Below are 27411 nucleotides of genomic sequence, written 5' to 3' on the forward strand. Positions count from 1 at the left end.
TCTAAGATAGGCATTCCATGACACAGCAATTCTGCTCTTAGTTATATACTCAGAAGATGCATGCACATATGTAGCAGAAACACTATACAACAATGTTTATAATAACATTGATAGCTAAACAGCTAAAAAGTAGAAACAACCCAAATGCTCAATCATATTAATAGAATGGATATATACATTTTGGAATATCTATACAGGGAATTCTTTTTTTTTTTTTTTTTTTGAGACGGAGTCTTGCTCTGTCACCCAGGCTGGAGTGCAGTGGCGTGATTTCAGCTCACTGCAACCTCCACCTTCTGGGTTCAAGCAATTCTCTGCCTCAGTCTCCCGAGTGGCTGGCATTACAGGTACCCGCCACCATGCCTGGCTAATTTTTGTATTTTTAGTAGAGATTGGGTTTCACCATTTTGGCTAGGCTCGTCTTGAACTTCTGACCTCGTGATCCACCCACATCAGCCTCCCAAAGTGCTGGGATTACAGGTGTGAACTACCGCACCCGGCCCTACACAGGGTTATAGAGTTACAGAGTAACAAGAATGAATGAACTAGAGATAAATGCAGTAACTTGGAAGAATGTTCTACTACTAATTTGGAAGAATGCAGTAACTTTAAAGAATGTTGGAAGAATGTTACAGAGAGGTGAAAGAAACAAGATAAAAAATACATACAGATTGACAAAGTTCAAAAACAGAAAAAAACTTGAAACTTATATGTTTTAGGAATATATAAATAGATAGTAAAACTAAAGAAAAATCAGAACAATAACTACCTCTAAGTTACTCAGAGGAGCATGTGCTTGGGAGAAAGGGCTTTCAGGATACTGGCTATATTCACATGGGTGATGTTTCCATAGATACTCATTTAAAAATGTGTCATACTGCATATTTGCAATTTGTAATTTTCTGTATGTTATGGCTCACAATTTTTTTTTTTTTGAGACGGAGTCTCGCTGTCGCCCAGGCTGGAGTGCAGTGGCGCGATCTCGGCTCACTGCAGGGTCCGCCCCCTGGGTTCACGCCATTCTCCTGCCTCAGCCTCCCGAGTAACTGGGACTACAGGCGCCCGCCACCTCGCCCGGCTAATTTTTTGTATTTTTAGTAGAGACGGGGTTTCACTGTGTTAGCAAGGATGGTCTCGATCTCCTGACCTTGTGATCCGCCCGCCTCGGCCTCCCAAAGTGCTGGGATTACAGGCATGAGCCACCGTGCCCGGCCTATGGCTCACAATTTTTTTTAAAAAGGATTAAAAAAGAACTAGTTACATGCATTGTGGATTTTCCTCTAAAGAGTATTTTCTGTTTTATGATTGGAAAGACTGTTTTTTTAACATACAGCTCTAAAATAAAGAAAAAGAATGAACCCAATGGGCTTAACCTGATCAGGGGAATGGCAGTTTATTTTGAAGTCAACGTAGCTGTTTAAAACCAATTAGACAATCCTCTAACCCCTAGAGTAATTAATATAGATTGTATCCTTAACATTATGAGAATGAGAAGAAAATGTGACCGAGAAAATATGTTTTAACTTAATAAGAAAGAAAACAAAGTGAAATCTTTTCACCTATTTGTGTAACCATATGAGCTTGTCATACAACATACCTTGGCTTGGTTTCTCACTCTCTTGTTCTCTTTTCAGAGTAATTTTCCTACCATTCATTTGTGCATGCAGTGCCTGAATTTCAGATAGCAAACTCCTTCTATCTGCTTTCTGCAGGCATTCCATAGCTGCTTGATATTCAACACCCTGTAACAAAGGAAGGTAAAAATCAAGTGAAGAGCAATGTAAAGGCAATACAATTAACAACCAAGAAATCTGAATGGAACACATACTAAAATTTTCTTTTTCAAAAAATTTTCTTATTTTTCCTTTCCAAAATATATGAGGATATGCTGTAGACAAATGCTCCTTTACCTCTAAATACCAGAGTGTATTTCCTTAAAACAAGAACATTCTTTTTACATAACACAATTAGCGAAAGTGGAATTAACATTACTACAATACTATTATGTGATATACAGAGCCTATTCAAATTTTGTGAAATGTACTTCACAGCAAAAAGAAAAAAAGTGATATTCCTAAGTCTTTCTTTGTCTTTCATGACCTTGAATTTTTGAAGACTACAGGCTATTTTGTTGTACGTTCCTCAATTTTAAAAAACTTTTTATTTTGAATTAATTAAAGCTAAAGTTCCCATGTTTCTGTTAGCCAGCTTTTCCCAATGATACCATCTTGCATTACCATAGTATATTATCAAAACCAGGAAAATGGTATTAGTACAATACTAAACTAAACTATAGGGCTTATTCAGATTTCATTAGTTTTCTTGGTGTGTAGTCCTACAAAATTTGATCACATGTATAGATAGGTTCATGTAACCACCACTACCATCAGGGTACCAACTCTTTTCTCAACACAAAGAAACTCCTCTGTAGTCAAACTCTCTCCCTAACCCTAACCCCTGTCAACCACTGATCTGTTCTCTATTACTATAATTTTGTCATTTTAAGAGCATTATATAGCATACAAGTGGTTGTAGGCATAAATAGTTTGTTTCTTTTTAATTGCTGAGTAATATTTCATTGTATGGATGTACCACATTTTGTCCACCCATTCCCCTGTCAAGGAACATTCGTTTTTGGCTGTTGCCCTCCCATTTCATATTCCTACCAGCAATCTATAAGACAGTTTCTTTTCATCCTCTCCAGTACTTAGTGTCACTATTTTTTATTTTGATAGATGTAGTGTTCTCAATTTGTTTTGGTCTGATATTTCCCCAAGAGTAGACTCCGAATATTCATTTGACAAAAACACTACAAAAGTGGCATTGTGCCCTTCACATTAGGAACTGTATGATGTCTATTCCATTACTGGTAATAGTAATTCTGATCACTTGGTTAAGGTGGTATCTGCAAGGTTTCTCCACCGTAAAGTTACTGCTTTTCCTTGGTAATTAAAGAAGATTTTCTGGGGATTTACTTTGAGACTATGTAAATATACTTTCTTAACAAACCTTTTCACACTAGTTTTAGCATCCGTTGCGAACTATTGCCTGAATAGTGTTTAATAAAGGGTGATTTAACATTACAGTGTTTAATAAAGGGTGATTTCCTAATTTCATTGTTCCTTCTACATTTACTAGCTGTCATTCCATGGTAATACTATTTATTTATTTATATATTTATTTATTTATATCAGTATGGTCTCATGAGTTCTTATTTCACTCTTTGGCTTATAATTTGTCACTATTATTTAATATAATGTTTAAATTTTTCTAGAATTTGGCCAATTGGAGCACCTTCAAGCTGGCTTCTGTGACCTTTCAACATGTTCCCTTCATTCTTTGAACAATTCCTTACTTGCCAGCAAAACAAGATGTTCCAGACTCACCTTGTACTTTCCCTGATCCATCCCTAGAATCATCAGTTCTGCAAGAAGTCCTAGTTCTTTTCAGTGGAGAATATATTAAAAAACAAGATCTGAGTGTTAAGTATTATGAGTAGATTTTTAACTATTGATTTGATTCTGTTACTAGTGATAGGTCTTTGGAGGTTTTCTATTTCTTACTGAAAGAGTTTTCATAAGTGATCTTTTTATAGGAAATCTGTCCATTTCACCCAAGTGTTTAAGTTTACTCTCATGAAATTATTCATAATATTCTATTATTTTTATATCTCAGGTATATCTTTAGTTCATTCCTAACTTTAAAAATGTGTGCTTTATCATTTTGCTTAACCAATTCTCCAGAAAAGTTCAAATGTCCAACTTTTAACATTTTATCCTATTGTACCAGTGTGTCTATTGACGTCTTCTTCTTCAGTAAAGGGAATCCTCATTATTCTGATTCCATATTTGCAGATTTGCCTTCTCACTAAAATGTATTTGTAACTCCCAAATCCATTGTTGTGTTGCTTTCACTGTCTTTCACAGAAATGCATACAGCAGCAAAAAATTTAAATGGTCCAATGTGGGTGTCCCCATCTGAAGTCAAATGTCCTTTTTACAAAGTATTTAGTGACTTCTCAAATTTTTGTGCCTTTTGTGATTTCACTGTTTAGAATGGACCCCAAAAGTAGTGCTGAAGTGCTTTATGCTGTTCCTAAGTACGAGAAGGCTGTGATGTGCCTTAAGGAGAAAATATGTGTGTCAGACAAGTTTTTTTCAGGCATGAGTTATAGTGCTGTTGGTGGTGTTCAAGGTTAATCAATCAGTAATACATAGTAAATAAGGTGTCTTAAAATAGAATCACATATAGACAAGGTTATGTACTGATTGATGAAAATGTTGTGACCAAAGGCTTACAGGAACCTAACCTTGTATTTCCCTTAGGAGCAATGACCGCTCAATGTTCAGAGCAACTTTATGGAACGTAACCAGTGCAAATAATGAGAATTTACTCTCTCAAATTTGTTTGGGATTATTCTGTTGCTCTTTTTCTGATTTCCTAGGTTAGAAAATAAGCTCATTAACTTTCAGTCTTTCTTACTTTCTAACATAATATGTTAAAATAGTTACAATAATTTTTTTTAATATTCATAGTGGCTCCTATTAAAATCTTAACCTTCATACTTAAATTAAGACTCTAAAATCAATAGTCATTTCCTTATTTCTATTAAAGTGTTGTTTAAAATGAAGTTTCATTATACCTGTTCTTGTATTCTCTGTTCCAAACAGTTCAGTAAACCAACTGCATCTGTAGTGCCTAAAGCTGTCAGCTCCGTCCGAAATGCTGCTAGTAAAACACTACGCTCTTCTAAGAAAACTTGTTGAAGGGCAAGCAGTAGTTCACCTCGCCAGTCTGAGAAGCTCTCATGAGATTGAGAACTATCATAAACCTAGCAAAGTACATACAACGATAGTTAGTTTTCAGATAAGCATGTTTTAAAAACATTCTAAAAATATTAATCTACAAAGAAAAAAGCCTAGGAGCATGTGTACTTCTTTTATTTTATTATTTTTTTTCTTTTTGAGACAGAGTCTCACTCTGTTGCTCAGGCTGGAGTGCAGTGGTGTGATCTCGGCTCACTGCAACCTCCACCTCCCAGGTTCAAGCGATTCTCCTGCCTCAGTCTCCTGAGTAGCTGGGATTACAGGCACCCACCACCACGCCTGGCTAATTTTTGTATTTTTAGTAGAGACGGGTTTCAACATGTTGGCCAGGCTGGTCTCAAACTCCTGACCTCAGGTGATCCGCCCACCTCGGCCTCCCAAAGTGCTGGGATTACAGGCGTGAGGCACTGCTTCTGGCTGAGTTTCAAGTGTGAAAATATATATATACGGTTATTCATGCAAAAATATGTATAAAATTTAATTTATAATGTATTATTATTGTTCAAATAATATATAAAATGATTTAAATGCATAGTATTCTTTGGGTACCTCAGCTTCTCTTTGCAGTTGCATCTTAGTAATTAAATCCTTTAGAGATGAGATTGTATCAATGTAAGCTTTTCTCTCTTCTAGCCAAGATTCTGAAATCTGCTGAATAGAATGGTCCTCTCCATCACTATAGGGAGACTCAGTGAGAGAAAGCACCTGCATGCCTTCATTATGGACAGCTCTCAGTAATCCCTAGAAACCAAAACCCAAAAGCCAGAATTATGACAACTTCTTCACAGACTGAAAGAGATATAAATTTTATACAAAGAGAAATACAAAGAGAAATAAGTTTTCAGCAAGATAGCTTGCAGAGAGAAAACTCCAGCCCAACATTACTGAATGCCTTCTTCCTGTGGAGGGGTAAGCCAATCCCAGCAGATGGCCTATGACTTTCCATAACTCTCATCTCTAAGTTCCTTCTGTTTGGCTAATGTACTCTTCCTAGGTTTACTGATAAGCTACTGATTTGACCAAAATAAATACATGGGCTATAACTTCTCCTCTTTGAGACTACTTTAAAAATTCTGGCAAACGAATACATCAGGAATAAGAATTAAAGAAAAAAAGTCTTCATACATATCATCATTAATTTCTTTATTATCTGTGAAATATGGAAATAAAATAGATCTCTCACATTCCTTCTAGCTAAGCAATTCTCTCTTCAGAAACGATCCCACCATATAACTTCTAATGAACTGCTATGTTCAACATAGAAACAACACTGGCTGAGTTAATAAAAGGTATCTATCTTTTAGTACCTTTATTTTCTTTGGAAAGGAATCTGTTGCACTTTCACTTTCTTCTCCTCGGCCTTCTGATGCTATGCCAAATCCCTGACTGTGCGTAAGATAAATTCCCTGACCCCAGTCTGATCCAGAATCTAAAATAAAGAAAATCATTTGCTGTTAAAAAAAAAAAATCAAACCCCAGTCCCCAAAAAACTAATGCTTCCTAAACAAATACTACAAACATTACAGATGTTTATATAACTTACCACTGGAGCATATTTCTCTAGTCTGGTAAGCATCAGAATGTGCTAACTCAGGAACTGAGGATCCCTAATTAGAGAAAACAAAAAATACATATATTTTTTGCTTTAATAAAAATAGAATACAATGAATTATTTTGCTGGTTTCTCATGCTGTAATCAATCAAATCTGTCACACCTTTCATAATAAATGAAACTATTCTTGGATTTTTTTTTTTAACAAGTCTGTTTCTTCATGAATATCACCATAAGAAGAGATATTCATGAATTAAGGAATGATAACATGTTCCAAATCCATACAGGAACATCATATATTATTTAATTCTACACAATGGAAAGATTTAAAGAAATTTAAAACTAAAAACTCTTTAAATTTAAAAAAGTTCAAAACTATTTAAATTGTGTTCATAAGGAAGAGACTGTCTCCCGATTTTTTTTTATTTTCTCTTAAAAGGACACAGTGTTGGAACCAACCCAAATGCCCATCAATGATAAACTGGATAAAGAAAATGTGGCACATATACACCATGGAATACTATGCAGCCATAAAAAGGATGCGTTCATGTCATTTGCAGGGACATAGATGAAGCTGGAAACCATCATTCTCAGTGGACTAACACAAGAACAGAAAACCAAACACCGCATGTTCTCACTCATAAGTGGGAGTTAAACAATGAGAACACATGGACACAGGGAGGGGAACATCACACACTGGGGCCTGTCAGCGGGTGAGGGGCTAGGGGAGGGATAGCGTTAGGAGAAATACCTAATGTAGATGATGGGTTGATGGGTGCAGCAAACCACCATGGCACGTGTATACCTATGTAACAAACCTGCACCTCCTGCACATGTATCCCAGAACTTAAAGTATAATAAAAGAAAAAAAGGAATATTGTACTAGGAGTTTAAAACTTGCCTTGATAATACACCTACTTAGAAAGATCAAGTGCCTTAATGAGTTGCATTTTGGTTTGTCATCTACAAAATGAATTAATTTAAACTGATTTTTTTTTTTAAAAAAGCACACAATGTTGAAAAACACGTATTATAAAAACCAAATACCTCTTTACTTCTCAGACACTGTATCACTGCCTTCAAGGTACCACATTCCTCTTTCAGTAACTGAACAGCAACATAGTGTTCCCTCTTTAAGGTTTCAGTTTCTGAAATATGTCTGGATTCCATATCCAAAATTTCAGCAGCATGTAGTTCTTGCATCTTCTCAATTTTTTCAGTAAACTGACTGATTATTTCAGTAACTTCTTCTGAGGAACATTCACTCTGTAAATTAATTTGTATTCCTGCATTTTTAACAAGAATTTGTGGAGTCTGATTGCTGCTATTGATCTTCAGAGTCCCATCTGTCTGGGATGCAATGCTCTTACTTAGTTTTATAGGAAGTGGCTCGAACATGCAGGCCTTTTTGCTTTCTTGTACCTCGGTCTTATCTTCTTTTTCTAAAATGGACAATTTCTCTTTTGCCTCTGCGAGGTGATCCCTAACTTGGCTTAAGTCTTTCTGAAGAGATGTCATATTTGTTTCTTTTACCTAAAACGTAATGAATAGAACAGTAAGGCATTCAGTTAAAATCTTTCCATATTAAATGTAGAATTTAAAGGGGGTGGGAGGAATGTAATTCATGATTATACATTCATTTTCCTCAGAGTAGTAGGAAAAACATTTCAGAAACACTCACAGTTTACATATATATATATTTGTATGTACGTATGGTCATAGATTACTATAGAAATGAAATCTATCGGCTTCTATTTTTGGTTCTCATGGGATATACAGTTCTCTTTAATAACTTTCTACTCCTTCATTAACAGAATGGAAATAAAAAGTATCCTCCTAACAAAGATTTCCAGGAAAACCAAGCAAGAAGATGTTGGTAAAGAAATTTGTAACAATGAAAGTTTTCATCAAATCCACAAAGTACTTTTTACCTAGCTTTTAAGTTATGGAGCTCATTTGTTACAAAAGAGTATATACTTTGAAACGCAATTAAGACAGGTAGAAATGAGTGAATTAGAAGCTATGTTACTTATCTTACCAAAAGCTCTTCTTGAAGTTTTTCAGCCTTTTCTTTATAACTGGCAACTTCTGCTTTGGTAGCCACTGATTCAGCTCTAAGAGCCTCGAGTTCATTAAAAAATCCACTTTCTTCATTGCTATGAAATAGCTCAGTAGTTGTCTGAATGACAGTGGAAAACACAAGAAACACATAATTTTAAAAAAATATAGCTAAATTCAAGGATCTTATACATTCTAATAAAACTATCCAAGGAATGATTGCCTACAGATATAAGGAGGTGGAACAAATCAATGCTCTTTCCAAAAACAGAGAAGCTTTTTCAGAACCATCATCTTATATTCTTGAGACAATGATTTTCTTCTTGAGAAAAGAATGATTTTCTGGGAATAAAAGTAAGTAATGTCATTCATATACAGCCTAAAATGGAAAGTTATATTACTATTTTAGGCCAGGCACGGTGGCTCACGCCTGTAATCCCAGCACTTTGAGAGGCTGAGACAGGTAGATCACTTGAGGCCAGGAGTTTGAGGCCAGTCTGGGCAACATGGCGAAACCCTGTCTCTACAAAAAATACAAAAATTAGCCAGGTGTTGTGGTGCACACCTGTAGTCCGAGCTGCTCAGGAGGGAGAGGTTGCAGTGAGCCGAGGTTGCAGTGAGCCAAGGCTGCACCACTACACTTCAGCCTGGGCAACAAAGCAAGACTCTGTCTCCAGGAAAAAAAGAAAGTTGTATTACTATTTTAATTATCTATAACTTAACAGTAACTTAGTTCCAATGAAGGAGGAAAAAGCCAGGGAATTATTATTCTTTGCAAAATATATTATATAATTATAGAATTGTGATTTATCAGTTAATCTTCTGGTGTTTGGAGAAGACTGAAGTTCAGCTACTCAAAGTTATAAATTTATAAGGTGAGAATTTGGAGGGAAAAAAAGCTCTTGTCCTATCTGTCATATGCTAAGAAATAACTGCGAATTCAGATCTTCTCATAAGTAAACTTACAGAGGTCAACGACGCATTTTTATTTAAAACAGATGAAATCTATTATCAGGTATAAAATTTGTAAAAGCTGGCCAGGCACAGTGGCTAACACCTGCAATCCTAGCACTTTGGGAGGCCGAAGCGGGCAGATCACTTGAGGTCAGGAGTTTGAGACCAGCCTGGCTAACACGGAGAAACCTCGTCTCTACTAAAAAATATATATATATCTATGTATAAATTAGCCGGGTGTGGTGGCGCGTGTCTGTAATCCCAGCCACCTGGGAGGCTGAGGCAGGAGAATCGCTGGAAACCCAGGAGGTGGAGGCTGCAGTGAGCTGAGATCACACCACTGAACTTCCAGCCTGGGCAACAGAGCGAGACTCTGTCTCAAGAAAAAAAAAAAATTGTAAAATATGTCACCCACACATTAATTAATTCAGTAGATGCTATTAAATAATAGATTTCTTTCTGTAAAGTCTGCATTCTTTGTCAATCCTAATATATTTTCATACTTATTATTACTTAAAAGGAATGATAACGTAACATGCATATTAGAAGGAAATTAAGAAAAAAATCCCCAAAAATCCTAGAGGACATTTGCTAAAGTTAATGTTTCTGAGTTTCTTCTGACTGCTCCATTTAATGATGATATTAATGAAATAAACATATTTAAAGACCACAAAATACAGTCTGTATCCATTATTTTAGTGATAGTAATATGACTACACAGTGTTAAGTTAAATTTGGCCTGAGGCTGTCTCTGTATCTTGAGTTCCTAGGTAAGGAACTGCGATCTAACTTAGGAGTACGTAAGCAAACTGAAAACGTATCTTAGGAGTATAATAAACAGCCAATTCTTAGCTAATGACAAGCAGTCAACTGAGCAGACCGGGTCCAAATAAGGCAAACACGTAACTGTAACTAATCAAGCTATTTCTGTATTTTATTTGGTAGTTCTGTCTATAAATATTCACTGGCCACTGTTGCACAAGAGATTTGTGAAACTCCTCTGGTTCTGAGTGCTACCCAATACATGAATCCTTTTTTGTTCAAATAAACTCTCGTAAATTTAGTTTGTCTAGTGTTTCTTCTTTTCTTTTTTGAGACAGAGTCTCCCTCTGTCGCCCAGGCTGGAGTGTGCAGTGGCGCCATCTTGGCTCACTGCAAGCTCCACCTCCCAGGTTCACAGCATTCTCCTGCCTCAGCCTCCCGAGTAGCTGGGACTACAGGCGCCCACCACCACGCCTGGCTAATTTTTTGTATTTTTAGTAGAGACAAGGTTTCACCGTGTTAGCCAGGATGGTCTCGATCTCCTGACCTCGAGATCCACCCGCCTTGGCCTCCCAAAGTGCTGGGATTACAGGTGTGAGCCACCGTGCCCATCCTAGTTTTTCTTTTAACAAGAGTTTATTTTTTATAAGTGGTATATTTTTATAAAAACCCTCTTGTATAAATTGCTAGATGTAAACAGAACACCATATTTACTAAATTAGCAATCAGCTTAGTTTCTTGGAGTATTTAAATGAAACTAATAAAATACAAAACTAACCTTGAGAACTTCAACATCTTGAGGGCTTCTTTTCTTTTCTTTCTCTCCCTGTTTTTCCTCATTGCCCTCCAATAGCTTCTGTAGTTCTAGCAGCTTCCTTTCTTTTTCTAACACATTTTTTTCTGCAATTTCTACTTGTTCTTTTTCTAAAATCAAACTAGTATGCATATCAACAACCTGGCTTTCTAATTCTGATATTCTCAATGTTAATGCTGATATATTTGACCCTGACTCGTCTTCTCTTAGTTGATTTAAATTCTGAATATTTGTTCTTTCAGGTTCTGATGAAATTGTTTGATTATCTTGACGGAACTTTGCATATTCTTGAACTGCCTCAAGTTGGATTTGACTGACAAGAGCAGCAGCCACTTTTTCTTCAAGTATTTTCTGTAGGTTTACAATCTTCCTTTGAAGCATTTCTATTTCAGACTGGCCTTGTTCTTGCATGTCTTTTATTTGTTTATAACACTGGGTAAGTTCTAAGTCCTTTGCACTAACAGTGTTCTCAAGTTGTAGCAACCTTGTTTCCAAATTAATTATGGAACCTTTGCCATTTTCTTCAAAAGATTTGAAGTATGTCTGATTTTCTAGGGATTTAAGAGCATCCTCTTTAAGGACTACTTCTAGTTCAGGTTTGTCTTTGCTCAGATCATCTATAGCCACATTAACACTTTTCTCTGGTATACTCTGAATCTTTTCCATACTTTCACGTTCTCTCTTTAAGCTGAATAATTCCTCTGTTAGCTGATTCATTTTAAAATTGGTTTCTTTAAGTACATTTTTCGTGAAAGTCATTTCTTCATTAGTGGTTTCCACTTGCTGTTCCAAGGCCAGCTTTTCAGCTATAACCATATCCAATTGATGTTTTAAACTGTCTGCTTCTTCTGGGAGGGAATGAGCATCCATTGATGTCTTCTGTCCAATATTTGCCAATTCCTGTTGAAGTTTTTCAATCACTTCATTGAGCTGCTCTATTTCTTCTTCTCTATTTCTCTTCACACATTCTTGATCACTCATCAAACATTCTATTTGGGTTTCAAGATCCCTTATCAGTTCATTTTTTTCTTCAATAACCTAATAATTAATGAAAAAGGTAACACATATATATATGTATTTACATTTTGAAAATTTTACTTTACTTTAGGGCAGTACCTCAAAGAGATGATCACACACAAAAATAATACACTACTTCTCAGACATACTACCTTAATTTCTTTATAGACCAGTATCTCCCCCATCATATCAAACAAGGCTCAGAAAGTTCTGTTAAGTATAAAGTAATTTAAGCTTTTAGTTGCTGATTCCCTATTAGGAAAATAGTCAATATCAATACTTCTTAATGGAAAAGGATGAAGTACGGAAATAAAGTCTACAACTGATGGCACTAAAGGTAATTACCTTATTTAACTCATATTAAATATTAGAATTTATAATACATTTGGTTAGAATAATATGATAAACTCTAAGTCACAGAGCCTTTCTGAAAAACATTAAAATCCTATGACAATACTAGTAGGGGAGAAAAATACATATAAATTATTAAGCCAATGTGTCTTTGCTTTTTTTTTTTCTTTTTGAGACAGGGTCTCTGTCACCCAGGCTGGAGTGCAGTGGTATGATGATGGCTCACTGCAGCTGCGACTACAGGTGGTATACCACCACGTTCAGTTAATTTTTTATATTTTTTGTAGAGACGAAGTTTCACCATGTTGCCCAGGCTGGTCTTGAACTCCCGGGCCCAAGCAATCCGCCCACCTAGGCTTCCTAAAGTATAAGGATTACAGGTGTGAGCCACTGTGCCTGGCCACCAATGTGTCTTAATAAATTAAAAGAGAATTGGGCCAGGCGTGGTGGCTCATGCCTGTAACACCAGCACTTTGGGAGGCTGAGGTGGGTGGATCACCTGACATCAGGAGATAGAGACCAGCCTGGTCAACATGGTGAAACCCCATCTCTATTAAAAATACAAAAAATTAGCCGAGTGTGATGGCAGGTGCCTGTAATCCCAGCTACTCGGGATGCTGAGGCAGAAGAATCACTTGAACCTAGGAGGCGGAGGTTGCAGTGAGCTGAGGTTGCGCCACTGGACTCCAGCCTGGGTGACAGAGAGAGATTCCGTCTCAAAATAAATAAAATAAAATAAAATAGAATTGGTTTGTTTTTTAAATTCAATGGGGAGCAACTTTATAACCATTTTGCCCTTTAAAACTCTGGCTCATATTAATTTCATAATAAATTTTAAATGAGTATACCTTGTTATCTGTTGTAATTTTAAGTTGCTGCTGGAGTTTCATAATTTGTTCATTTAATTGGTCAATTTCTACCTCTTTTTCCTGTATTATTTGAGCAAATTTCCCAAATAGCACATGTTGGTCTTGAGTAGACATGGCATCAGATTCCTTTATGGCAAGTCCCAATTTCTCCATGTCATCCTAGGAACAAAAATAATTATCACTGTTGGATGTATCATTACATATCATTTTCAGAACATAATTACAAAAGAAATCAGAGCCTATAACATACAAATGAATAAAATCAGAGATACCATATGGGTATTGTAAATCAATAATTCTTAAAATATTTTGATAAATGATCCCAAAATTTTCATTCGTGATGAATTCAAATGTTCAGGTTGGGCTGAAAATAAGTTCTATGCAAATGTGTCTGCCTGTTAATGTCCCTCTGTTGAGTATTATTTAACAGCTGGATTTATCGAATGCTTAATAAAGCAATATAGGGGCCGGGTGTGGTGGCTCATGCCTGTAATCCCAACACTTTGGGAGGCCAAGGAAGGCAGATCACAAGGTCAGGAGATCGAGAGCATCCTGGCTAACATGGTGAAACCCCATCTCTACTAAAAATACAAAAATTAGCCAGGCACGGCGGCACGCGCCTGTAGTCCCAGCTACTCGGGAGGCTGAGGCAGGAGAATTGCTTGAACTGGGGAGGCAGAGCTTGCAATGAGCCAAGATCACACCATTGCACTCCAGCCTGGGCGACAGCATGAGACTAAGTCTCAAAAAAAATTAAAAAAAAAAAAAAGAAATAATAATAATAATAATAATAATAATAATAAAGCAATATAGGACTAAAACTATGACTTATTTACAGATAAATGTTTTTCTCAACTAATTACCTTAAATAATTTGTTTTCCTGTTCAAGTTCTTGTAGGCGGGTAGTAGATTCCTTTTTCTGTATTTCTAATTGCATATGTAATTGCTGAACTTCTTCATTCTTATTTTCCAGTTCTTCTCTAAACTGTTCTAATTGCTCTTCTAAGTTTGTAATCTTTAATATCAAAATTATCAAAAGAGAAAAAATGTTTATACAAACATTTATGAAGATAAAATGAAGAGTGCTATATTAGTTTTACAAAGTATGCATGCTTAAAACATGAGTCATAAGAATAAAAGAATGTGGTTTTTCTAAGCCAGGTATAACCTGTGTTACCTGTGTGGTTCCTAGACATGCTCAAACTGGCCACCCTTAAACTATCCTACACAAAGCACAGAGCAAACCTCCTGAGGAAGGATAAAAGGAGCCATTTCCTATCTAAGTATCTTTTCCTGAAGCAGAAAAGAGTCATAGGAGGAAGGGAAAGAGTCCACATATTAAATCTTAGTTTATGTTACATTTAGTTGCTATCAAAAGGCCTAGAAAAGTCGTAGAATTGTTTGTTTTGTTAGCCACCATATAAGACCAACTCAATTTAGTCCAAAAATATCTAATTAACTTACTAAAAGGCCTGGCTGCCATGTGGCTTGTTAAGCAGAAGGAAGCTGAGATAGAAACTAAGACCAAGAGATCCTTAGGTCTGAATTACAAAAACCTCAGAGTAAGTGAATTATACAATTCAGGAGAAAATTAGATAGCTCCTATAGGTAGGACAACAGAAATTTATTTAATCATTTTGAGGATGGATTATCAATAATGGTAAAGCAACTGCTTTTTGATGGTTAGAGACTGAAACGAATGGTGAATATTAAGAATTATTTTTATATTTAAAAACTGGTTTTGACTGAGGACAGTAACATTCATTTAGCTCACTGGTTTGTTGCTACTTAATACAAAGTGAATGAATGATTTCCAAATGTGTATTTACCTCATGATCAAAACTGCTGATCAAAAAGCAAACTAAGATGCAGGAGCATCTCTGTTATTTAAGGCAACAGAGCCTATCCTCAGCAACACTTAGTGACAAGTGGCTCAGAAAGCAGCTTATAAATCATTTACTGCCTTAGAAACTGAAAGAGGGAATCGCTGATTACACACTAACACATCACATACTGAGAACCATATCTGAACACTGGCAAATCCTTAAAAACCAGTTAACTTAGTATTTCCTAAACAGTATCAATACTAGTAGTAATAGCCATCACTTGTAACAGTTTACCACTAAGCACTGTACAAAGTGCTTTACATGTATTATTTCTTAAAACCCTGTTACAACTTTATGAGATCTGTTCTGAGTATCCCCATTTTAGAGATGAGGATGGACGTCAGAGAGAGGAGTAATTTGCTTTGAGGCCACATGGCAAGTATGTGGAGAAGCCAGCTTTTGAACCTGAGGAGTTTATCTCTGAATCTTCCACTCTAAACTATCATTTATCCTGCTTCTAATAACTAATGTCTAAGACTTACACTTAAAATTTTTTCTGTAACACTGGTTATTAAACTCAGTAGACACTGAAATACATTTAATGACTGAACATAAATAATTACCAGGTTGTTGAAAACTGTAATGATTATATCTTCTTCAAAGTGATCTAACATAGTATTTACAACTATCCCTACATTTCTGTAACTACTTTGATGACAAGGTATTATTTTAAAATCAACATATAAATAGTTATTTAAGTTCAAATTGCTGCCCTATCTCATATGAAATTTCCTTTTTTTATACAATAGTTTATGACCAATTTCTTAACTTTGTGACATGAAGCCTTGCTATTCAGTGTGGTCTCAAGAGCAGTAGTAGAGTTGGCATCATGTGGGAGCATGTTAGGTGTGCAAAATGCCATGTCACACCCCAGACTTGTGTTTTTTTTTTTTTAAATTTTTGACTCATTTTATTGTTTTACAGTAATCACATAGGAAATGAACTCTATTATATATTCCTTTTTAATCTTTTTAAAAAAATTATACTTTTAAGTTCTGGGATACATGTGCAGAATGCGTAGGTTTACTACACAGGTACACATGTGCCATCGTGGTTTGCTGCACCCATCAATCCATCATCTACATTAGGTATTTCTCCCAATGCTATCCCTCCCTTAGCTCCTCACCCCCTGAAAGGCCCCGGTGTGTGATGTTTCCCTCCCTGTGTCCATGTATTCTCATTGTTCAGCTTCCACTTATGAGTGAGAACATGTGGTGTTTGGTTTTCTATCCTTGTGATAGTTTGCTGAGAATGATGGTTTCCAGCTCCATCCATGTCCCTGCAAAGGACATGAACTCATCTGTTTTTATGGCTGCATAGTATTCCATGGTGTCTATGTACCATATTTTCTTTATCCAGTCTATTATTAACGGACATTTGGGTTGGTTCCAAGTCTTTGCTATTGTGAATAGTGCTGCAATAAACCTATGTGTGCATGTGTCTTTATGGTAGAATGATTCATAATCCTTTGGGTATATACCCAGTAATGGGATTGCTGGGTCAAAAGGTATTTCTGGCTCTAGATCCTTGAGGAATCGCCACACAGTCTTCCACAATGGTTGAACTAATTTACACTCTCACCAACAGTGTAAAGGCGTTCCTATTTCTCCACATCCTCTCCAGCATCTGTTGTTTCCTCTTTAATGATTACCTTTCTAACTGGCATGAGATGGTATCTCACTGTGGTTTTGATTTGCACTTCTCTGATGACCAGTGATGATGAGCTTTTCTTCATACGTTTGTTGGCCACATAAATGTCTTCTTTTGAGAAGTGTCTGTTAATATCTTTTGCCCACTTTTTGATGGGGTTTTTTTTTCTTGTAAATTTGTTTAAGTTCTTTGTAGATTCTGGATATTAGCCCTTTGTCAGATGGATAGATTGTAAAAATTTTCTCCCATTCTGTAGGTTGCCTGCTGTTTCTGATGACAGTTTCTTTTGCTGTGCAGAAGCTCTTTCATTTAATTAGATACCATTTGTCAATTTTGGCTTTTGTTGCCATTGTTTTTTGTTTTTCAGTCATGAAGTCTTTGCCCATGCCTATGTCCTGAATGGTATTGCCTAGGTTTTCTTCTAGGGTTTTTATGGTTTTAGGTCTTAGTCTTTAATCCATCTTGAGTTAATATTTGTATAAGACTTGTGTTTTAACAAGATCCCTGGGTGATTCGCGTGTGTATTAAAGTTTGAAATGCACTGGTCTAAAGCACTAACTTTCCTATTCTAAGTAGCTGAAGTTCAGGCATCATATCAGACACTTCAATTCCCCCAAATGACACTATGAGACATTCTTTCCTCTATTCAGTCAGGCTCTAGTTTAGTACTAGGCTCTCTTATTGTTGAGCCTGTAACCACCCACAACCAGAAGAACATTATTAAGATTTAAAAACAAAGGCTGGTAAATATTTGTTTTAATCTTGCTTAATTTATCTAATAATTGAAATTCATGTTTGGATTAATTTGCATCTATTTTTGTTTTTTTTCTTTTTCTTTTTTTTTTTGAGACGGAGTCTCAACTCTGTTGCCCAGGCTGGAGTGCAGTGGTACGATCTTGGCTCACTGCAAGCTCCACCTCCCGGGTTCACAGCATTCTCCTGCCTCAGCCTCCCGAGTAGCTGGGACTACAGGTGCCCACCACCACGGCTGGCTAATTTTCTTTTTTTTTGTATTTTTAGTAGAGATGGGGTTTCACCATGTTAGCCAGAATGGTCTCGATCTCCTGACCTAGTAATCCATCCGCCTCAGCCTCCCAAAGTGCTGGGATTACAGGCATGAGCCACCATGCCTGGCCTGTTTTCTTTTTTAAAAAGCGTTTTTATCCCTTTCAAATGTACATATGTCTCCTTAATTACACAGTAGATTCCTAGACGTCCACTGCTGGTTTTACAATTGGGTACTGGTGCTACAGGTGCATTAAGAGCTCACTAAATGTTGAATGGCAGTCTTTAATACTTCTCACCAACAAGACAAAATGGGCCCCAATGCTTTGAGAGTATAGTATCACAAGGGCTTCAAACTCACAGAAATCTAAGGGGAACTCCTTTTCAACCACTTAAAGTGTGACCATGATCAAGTTATTTAACTTCTCTTAAGGCTCAGTTTACACATCTGTAAAATGGGGATAACAGTCTGTCCTCAGGAAGAAAGTGTTAATGGTAAAAGGGCATTTAAATACTTAGTACTGTCTAATTACATAGGCCTCAACAAAACTATTATTTATTATTGCTAACTGTAAGCTAGATCTCGTTAGCTCTACAGAGAGCTAAAACCTATCGAATGTATCTTTTTCTAAAATCCTTCTATTCCTTTCCCCATTTTCTACCTCCTCCTATAATTCTAAAACTCCTTTCTTTGGTAGTTCTCTTTTTATTCATCCTGCATTTCTAAATTTCTAATAAACTTAAAAAATGTTTTATACAAATTTAGGCTCTGAGAGTAAAGTATCTCAAATACCATGATACATAGGGACATCTTATATTTATACTCCATCAGATATCTGAAAGCATTTACCTAGTTTCTGGGGAAAAGCTTAAGAAGTTATTTTCAATAAAATACATTTTAATTCTATGTTCCTGCCTCTCAGTCTCCAGTTATGGTAGGTGAATGGGTTTTGATAAAGTACTTGTTACTGTTATTAGGGTCAGCTGTCAGTTTAACCTCTTACTCATTTACCGTTTCTCTCCTTATCTGTAAAAAACATCAGTCAGTTGACAGATGCCCTCTAAAGTTTCTCATAGTTTTGAACAACTATGATTCTGAGTAAAAGGTAGACAGTTATCAGATACTTAATTCAAGATACAGTGCTATATTATATTCAAAAGATAATAAAAATATAAAATCAGTAAGGTTAATCAATTATCTACAGTCAACTATCACTGCTTTGGGTCCAGTTTAGAAGGTCTGTCTTTTTAGGTAACATATAATTACTTTACTCAGTTTAAGGGAAATCTTTAAATGTTAACTCTTTGAAACACAGAAATAGTTACATATAAACAAAAGTGCTCCCCACCTCCCACAAAAAAATCAAAAGTCAAAATAAATAAGAGCCTCTCAGATAAACATTACTCAGTACTATGTGATAGTGAGAAAATAATCCTCATGGAAATGATTTCAACTATAGTCACTTACATAGATGCCTTTTTTCTCCTCTAATCTACAGGTTTTCTGAACTATAGTTTTAGCTGATATCTAAATCATTCTTATATTTTTCAAAGCAGCTTAAGTTCATAACTATTTGTTAAAATATAGTAAGTCTTCTGAGAATATTAGAGACAAAAATGTAATTTAAAAAATTTTAAACATTTTAAATGATAAGATATAGCTAGACAATATAGAGTAGGCTATGTTTTTTAAAAACTTAGTAGACAAAGGCTTAAATAAGTTATAAATTAGGAAGTTGAGGTTACCATTGTTCTGAAAGTAGATTTTTAGTTTTTTGGAAGAAGGGGCAGAGAAACAAAGGAGAACTTTATATAATTGCTTTACTATTAAAGCAATTTACTATTAATCTTTTGTTTTAGGAACATATTCTATATATTGTAAAATAGGACTATAATCTCCCAGGGCAATACAATAAAAAAAAAAAAACACAGCAAAGCAGCAATAATTCAGTATGTATTCTACGGTTAGGAGAAAAGGGATATTGCCTTTTGTCCTAACACTACTATATGTCTCCACCCTCTACACTCCTGCTAAATTGGCCTTCTTCCTGTTCCTCCAAACTTCGTCCTGCTTCAAGGCCTTTACGCTGGCTATTCTATCTGGAGCACTCTTCTCTCCCGTCAGCTTAATTACTCATATGTTTACTGCCTTCAAGGTCAGTTTTGGCACTGAGCTGAGAAACAGCCTCGACTTTGGTTTTAGATTATAAACTCCATTGAGTTCAAATAATATTTTCAAGGTAACTGATTTAAAATAATTCAAACCACACTGTGTCATTTAAAAATAAACTCCTTACCTCTTTTTCCTTTCTGTCTATGGCATCTCGTTCAGCCTGCAATTGTACTTCTAGGGACAATTCTGGTTTAGCTTCTACAGCTCCAAAGTGTTTTCGGTCCTCTACCTTTAAATATATAAAAATTTTCTCAAAATTTGATAAATTAAATCCTGATTATCCAGTTTTTTTTTTGTTTGCCTGTTTTTTTTTTTTTTTTTTTTTTGAGAAGCAGCAATTCTGTTTCTCCAATTAGAAGTAGAAAGTCTACTTCTAATTAATGAATAATAAAAAAGTTGGCCGGGCACGGTGGCTCACGCCTGTAATCCCAGCACTTTGGGAGGCTGAGGCAGGTGGATCACCTGAGGTTGGGAGTTTGAGACCAGCCTGATCAACATGGAGACACCCCGTCTCTACTAAAAATACAAAAATCAGCTGGGTGTGGTGGCTCATGCCTATAATCCCAGCTACTTGGGAGGCTGAGGCAGAAGAATCACTTGAACTCAGGAGGCGGAGGTTGTGGTGAGCCAAGGTCGCACCATTGCGCTCCAGCCTGGGCAACAAGAGCAAAACTACGTCTCAACAAAGCAAAACAAAACAAAACAACAACAACAAAAACTCTTCCCTTCTCAGGACTAAGACATGCAAGCAACATTTGGAAATAAGAACAAACAGAAATGGTTATGATGTCAACAGAGACATAAACATATTATGTAATAATACCTACAAGAAGTTGACAATTTAAGAGTATTCTTCATTAAAACACTTAATAAAGTTAGCCCAAATAAAATGACACACCTTTTGAAAAGTATCTGCACTCACAAGTAGTGCCTGCTCCAGTTCTCTTACTCTGAATTCCAGTTTCTCTATTTCTTCATTCCTTTCTTGTATATCCCTTTGAAGCTGCTCTTTAGAGAGCAAAAGCTCACTGCATTTGTCTGTTTTTTCTTTCAGATGATTTGCTAACTGTTCAACCTGAAATATAAGAGGCAAAAAATTTAATTTAAAAAAATTTCAGCAAGCTAGTTAGTAAAGGTTGAGTTATCCCTCATTTTGGATATCTACAATCCAAAATCCTCCAAAATCTGAAACTTTTTTGTCTGTTTAAGAAATGGGGCTGGGCACGGTGGCTCACGCTTGTAATCCCAGCACTTTGGGAGGCCGAGACGGGTGGATCACGAGGTCAGGAGATCCAGACCATCCTGGCTAACACGGTGAAACCTTGTCTCTACTAAAAAATACAAAAAATTAGCTGGGCGTGGTGGCGGGTGCCTGTAGTCCCAGCTACTCGGGAGGCTGAGGCAGGAGAATGGCGTGAACCCGGGAGGCAGAGCTTGCAGTGAGCCGAGATTGTGCCACTGCACTCCAGCCTGGGCAACAGAGTGAGACTCCATCTCAAAAAACAAACAAAAAAAGAAATGGAGTCTCATTATGTTACCCAGGCTGGAATGCAGTGGCTATTTACAGGCACGATCGTCATGCACTACAGCCTCAAACTCCTGGGCTGAAGCAATTCTCCTGCATCAGCCTCCTGAGTAGCTGGGACTACAGATGCACACCAACAAGCCCAGGTCAAAATCTGAAACTTTTTGAGCACTGACATCATGCTCAAAGGAAATGCTCATTGGAGCATTTCACATTTCAAATTAGGATGTTGAATAGGTAAGTATAATGCAAATATTACAAAATTCAAAATATCTGAAATCTGAAACACTTCTCTCAAGCATTTTAAAGAATACTCAATGCATATAAAACAATCTTCATTTCAAAAATTTTTTTCTAAAAAGTATTTTTAAATGTTATGCTAATATAACTTTGTATAAAGATAGCAACTGCTGTCTCCAACAAAGGTAACATTTTACAAGTTGAAAAAATTAAGCAACACTAGTAGACCACAAATAATATTGCTTTCACGTAATCCTTTAAAAAATCTTTCTCTTAAGACTAAGACTTTCTCCACCTAGGAAGAGGGGAAAAAAATGCATTTTTCATAAGGCTGAATTATCTAATGGCACAACCACACTAAATCCTAATAAAGATGACAAATTTGCAGGTACTGATTTACTCTTGTATGAGATAAAATGACCTAAACAAATCTTTTATGGACTATATTTTGGAAACAGTCATTGGGAAAGCTTTTTCAATCTATACATTCCATCAGCCCAGGAAAGAGATAAGGATGAAGGGGTGTGAGAGGGATCTGTGCACCTTGAAGGTTTCCCTAAATGTCTCTAGTCTTGGTTTCTCCTTTAACCAAAATAATGATGTGTGCCAAGACCTATTCCCTAAGAATGATATGGAGATCCCTTCCAGTGAATGGTTCTGTGACAGGAAGGATTAGTAGTACTGTACGGAAAGTGAGGAAGGAAAGCTTACTTTAAAAAAAGCAACATGTGACGTTAAGAAAGTAATTCTACCTTTTCTTTTCAGTGAAATATTCTGAGGAAATTATCTAAAAAATGACAGTTATTTCTCAGAACATTAAAAGAATGCAAGCTTAACTATAATTTCAGGTTCAAGGATGATAGCAATAAAGCCACTGATATGTGCAGTCAGTTTTAAAGAGAAAAAGAAAAAAATGGGGAAAAAAAAGCTGCTGAGGAGAAACTTTAATAAGTTGACTAAGATTTGGAGTAAGGTTAAGAAAAAAGGCAACAATGTAGGTACAATAAAATGGTGCAACAGTTAGAAAAAAAAAATCAAACATGCACATCTTTGTTAGTTTCTTAAAGTTTCATGAGCAAAGCAGGCCAACCTTTTCAAATAAAAGAAAACTACATAATAGGAAATGACAGCCTAGGTTCTAGAGCTTAAATATTCTTTGAAGTACAACAAATGACTACTTTTTTAAAGCCAAAAATATGTTTGTCAGAAATGGGGCAATAACTAGAAACTGTGGATAACTTTTTTTCTTTTTTTTGAGACGGCGTCTTGCTCTGTTGCCCAGGCTGGAGTGCAGTGGCGCGATCTCGGCTCACTGCAAGCTCTGCCTCCCGGGTTCGTGCCATTCTCCTGTCTCAGCCTCCCAAGTAGCTGGGACTACAGGTGCCTGCCACCACGCCTAGCTAATTTTTTTTTTTTTGTATTGTTAGTAGAGATAGGGTTTCACTGTGTTAGCCAGGATGGTCTCGATCTCCTGACCTCGTGATCTGCCCACCTCGGCCTCCCAAAGTGCTGGGATTACAGGCTTGAGCCACCACGCCCGGCCCTGGAGACTGATAACTTTTGTACTACTCTAGTATACAACATTTTATTATAAGGAATTTATTAGCACTCTGTATTTCTTCAGCTTTAAGAGAAATGAAGTCCACTAAACTGTTTAGAAATTACATTCGAAATAAAAATTGTTTCAGAAATAATACTAGTTAAAGTGTTCACTATGTGCCAGGTCAACACTCCTATGATCTGGGTGCTATTACAATCTCTATTTTAGAAATGAATTAACAGAGATTTGAGAGGTTAACTGACTTAGTTATTGTCATTACCTAGTAAATGGCAGGGCCATGATACAAACTGGGATTGCCTTACCCAAAGCACAATGTCTTTATCACCATGACAAGCCATCTTTAGGTATTCATACAGTGAATCCTCTCTCATTTATGTAGCATTCATTTGGTAAATAGAGTTTTGACTATGTTTCTATGAGGAAAATGGGCAGTTGGGGTGAAAAAGGAGAAGCAGGGAGACTGGTTAAGAGGCTACAGGGAGACTGGTTAAGAGGCTACCACAGTGATCCAGGCAAACAAGTGACAACTGGGATTTAGGAAGATGAACAAAAGTGCAAAGAACAGAAAGAGGCAGTGCAGTCCGACCCATCAGTGGGTTGGAAGTAGGGGTTGAGAAAAAGAGGAGAATCAAGGCTGATTCTAGTTCTCAGCAATGGGGCAGGTTAGAAGGTACAGAATTTACTGAGATGAAGAAGGAAAATGTTTTATGCTTGTCTTTCTCTGGTAGTGGCTAATCGGGAATCAAGACCTCTCTTTTGGACATGTTAATTTTGAGACATCTAAGCAGAGACAGAGTAGGCACTGGATATCCAATTCTGGAGCTTAACAGAAATGTCACAGATGGAAATACAAATGTGGAGTCATTTATATACGACTGCCTGGGAAGAGGCTATACATAGGAAATAAAAAGGGGCCCAAGAGTAAGTTTTGGGGCACTCCATCATTTATGCTGGGTAGGAAAAGGAGAAACAAAGACTAGAGGAGAGAGACCAGTGGAGTAGGTGTGTCACAGAAACAAGAGAAGGAAGTATTTCTGGGAGAAGGCTGCAATAAATGCCTGTAAATGGTTGAGTAGGATGGAGACAGAGGTGGATATTAGCCATAGCCATGAGGCTCTGGGTCAGCTTCACAAGAACAATTTAAATGGAGTAGAAGGTATAACCCTACTGAGAAACAAGGGTTGGATACTTCACTGGAGCGGACTAATAAGAGAATAGGAAATAGGAAAGTAAAGTGTGAACACAGATAACTCTCTTGATCACTTTTGTTAGGAATGGGAATAAAGAAATAAACAGAGTTTATTCAATTGGGAAATACTAGAAGACATATGCAGATGGAAATGATTCCAAATTTCAATACCAACAATTTTTACGGTTAATTACCTTCTCATGCTTAAGTAATATTAAGTTTTCTGATTTTGAAGATTTACATACAACGGAAAGAATCCACTTTTAAGTTTTTAATGATATGCATCTTATTTTACACTTGATACAAATTACTGTAAGTTGGGCAATATCAGTGAAGTCCTTACCTCTCTAGTTTGATGTTCACTGATAGGCTGGAATCGAGGAACAACCTTAAGTTGCTGTTCTAGTTTCTGTATTTCCTGTTGGAATACATCTCTCTCATGTTCTCTGTCAATGGCTTGCTCCTAAAGTTTAATGATAATAATGATAGCAGCTGAAGAAACAGTATTTAGTGAAGCTATTATTTCTTACTTCTCCTTTAGATATATGTTAGTTTTGTTTGAAGACAAAGGACTGATGATCATGGAATATCCCAAACCACAAAAGTTTTAAAAGATAACATTTTATTTTTTATATGCCATATAGCCTATTTGGCCTCCTCAACAAAAATTCAAGTATTAATATTAAAATATTATTTGAAGTACATTTCTTTTTTTATTCAAGTAATATTAAATGCAGGATGAAAAAATATTCACCTTAAAATGAATTTACTTTTCTGGAACAAAGGAGGAATTCCATGTTAGTTTAGCCATTAAACAAATAAAACAAATTGTTTGGTAAATCAATTTCTTGAATCCTAATCTAGGTTTTACATCTAAAGTTATAAAATGAGTAAGAATCTGATTCTCTGATCTATGAAGAGAATATCAGGCTTAAGTGAAATCTCAAAAGAAAAAAAAATGTGAAATTAGAGATTTAACATCTTTTTGGAAGAGAGTAATGACAGCATGACCACTGTTCCAGGCCCATTTCCAATGGCCACACTGTTACCTATGTGTATCTTTTACAGGTGAAGCAGTGGTGGCCCATTATCTCTTTGCCTACCTAAATAAAAAACTAGAATAAGCTTCTGGTTTGAATTTGGAAAGGTAAACTAGTGGGGCTTATTCATAATTTTTATTATGTATAACTCAATACATAATAAAATGTACTGATTTTAATTCTGAGTGCTGCACAATAAAAATTATTGGAATCTTAAATTGGAATAGTACTTTTTGATCGATTAGTAGAATCGACACCTAATAAAACACGGAAAAACTAATTCAACAGTCTTTTCATAATTTAAAATTCATAGCCTAGTATACTAGCAAAGAACATTCCACTAAGAAAAATCAATATTCAACTTGAGAATACTTACATCTAAAAATTTTCTCATTTTTTCTAACTGCTTTTCCAATGCTTGGTTTTGCTGTCTTAAATCCATTAGTTCAGTATTTTTTTCTTGTTCCAGCTCTATAAACCTACTGACTTGTTCTTCCACATCTATTTCTAGAGCTTTCACTTGTTTTTGAAGGTCATCACGTACTTTTTCAGCTTGACATTGTACTTCTAGTTTTTCCTTCATTAATTTTTCTGTCTCCTGTAGTAATTCTGTTTATTAATACAAAATATACTGAATTAAATCACAATTAATGATGTTATGATAATGAAATCCCTGATAACTATTTCCAAATTTTACGTTCATGAAATAAAAGGCTGAGAATTATTTTAAATACACATGAAAGTAAATATTCTCTTATGAAAATATCAAAATTATATTAAAATATTTCTATATAAGTAAACAAGCCATTATTAATAAAATTATACAGAATTATTAACAAAAAATATGTCCTGTCACTAAAAATAATATTCTTGTGAAAAGAACACAGCAAATGACCAAAAAAAGTCTATTTTTACTATTGGGCAAAGAACAAAGTCCAATTAAATTCAAGCACAGAAAAAAACTCAGCGTTTTCTTCACCTCAGGCAAAAAGCAATTCATTCCAAACCCATAAAGTCAATTTTATTTGCATACACAATAAACGTGAAGATCAAACAGTGTAAATCTTTAACCAAGGCAAGTCTAAGAGTTACAGAAATATAAATACAGCTATAATTGAAATTTCCTGTTAGTCTTACTCCTTATTAGATCTATATTCCTGAGTTGCTTTTGCATGGTCACACATATGTGAATCAAGGGAAAACTGACATGTATGAGAGGCAGTGTGGTGTAGTGCTTAAGAACAGACCATAGGCTCAACCTAGCTCAGCACCTTATCTCCCATGTGACAATTATGATGATGTCCTTTAGTTTCCTTATATGTAAACTGAGGATAATATTATTACTGATCTCTCAGAGTTATTTTGGCATTAAATGAGTTAATATATGTAAAGAAAAGTGTCTGAGGTATGGTAAGCACTATGTGTTAGCTATTAATATTATTAATATAACAAAGTGTATACAGTAAAAATAAAACAATCTTCTAATGAAGAAAATGGAAAGAACATATCCCTAGGGTCTTTAAACTAACTAGTATGCCAACATTGTACTCAGGACTAGGGATCTCTAGAAAACAGCTTTCCTTTTAAAACAATATTAGATGTTAATATAAAAATAAATCAACCAGAAAGCCTCTTATTAAATTTCACTGATCCTTTTGCTACCATCATCTTACATACTTCCTCATTTAGAAGGAGTATTTAAAAAACTCATAGATTGAAAGAGTTTAATATATTTGTTAAATGGTTTCTTAAAAAACTCAAAATGGCTGGGTATGGTGGCTTACGCCTGTAATCCCAGCACTTTGGGAGGCAGAAGTGGGCGGATCACCTGAGGCCAGGAGATTGAGACCAGCCTGGCCAACATGGTGAAACCCCGTCTCTACTAAAAGTACAAAAAATTAGCCAGGCATGGTGGCTCCCGCCTGTAGTCTCAGTTAC

The 27411-nt window shown here is 35.9% G+C and overlaps 1 protein-coding gene across 3 annotated transcripts in view; it reads right to left on the reverse strand.

Annotated features, from left to right (window-relative positions):
* AKAP9 (A-kinase anchoring protein 9) overlaps positions 1–27411 on the reverse strand; it is a 169940-nt gene that overhangs the window by 19760 nt on the left and 122769 nt on the right. For all 3 annotated transcript variants that reach the window (XM_032761106.2, XM_032761105.2, XM_058424853.1), the window contains 14 exons: positions 25850–26082; positions 24777–24896; positions 20817–20993; positions 20043–20147; positions 14067–14219; positions 13183–13362; positions 10931–12004; positions 8417–8557; positions 7426–7911; positions 6370–6433; positions 6134–6255; positions 5376–5567; positions 4643–4831; positions 1598–1742 (listed from right to left, as the gene is read on the reverse strand). In XM_032761106.2, coding sequence (XP_032616997.1) covers positions 1598–1742; positions 4643–4831; positions 5376–5567; positions 6134–6255; positions 6370–6433; positions 7426–7911; positions 8417–8557; positions 10931–12004; positions 13183–13362; positions 14067–14219; positions 20043–20147; positions 20817–20993; positions 24777–24896; positions 25850–26082 — 3381 coding nt within the window. The remainder of the gene's footprint in view (positions 1–1597; positions 1743–4642; positions 4832–5375; positions 5568–6133; positions 6256–6369; positions 6434–7425; positions 7912–8416; positions 8558–10930; positions 12005–13182; positions 13363–14066; positions 14220–20042; positions 20148–20816; positions 20994–24776; positions 24897–25849; positions 26083–27411) is intronic.

The sequence above is a fragment of the Hylobates moloch genome, unplaced genomic scaffold, assembly GCF_009828535.3.
Source record: "Hylobates moloch isolate HMO894 unplaced genomic scaffold, HMol_V3 SCAFFOLD_1, whole genome shotgun sequence".
In the NCBI taxonomy this organism is placed as follows: domain Eukaryota; kingdom Metazoa; phylum Chordata; class Mammalia; order Primates; family Hylobatidae; genus Hylobates; species Hylobates moloch.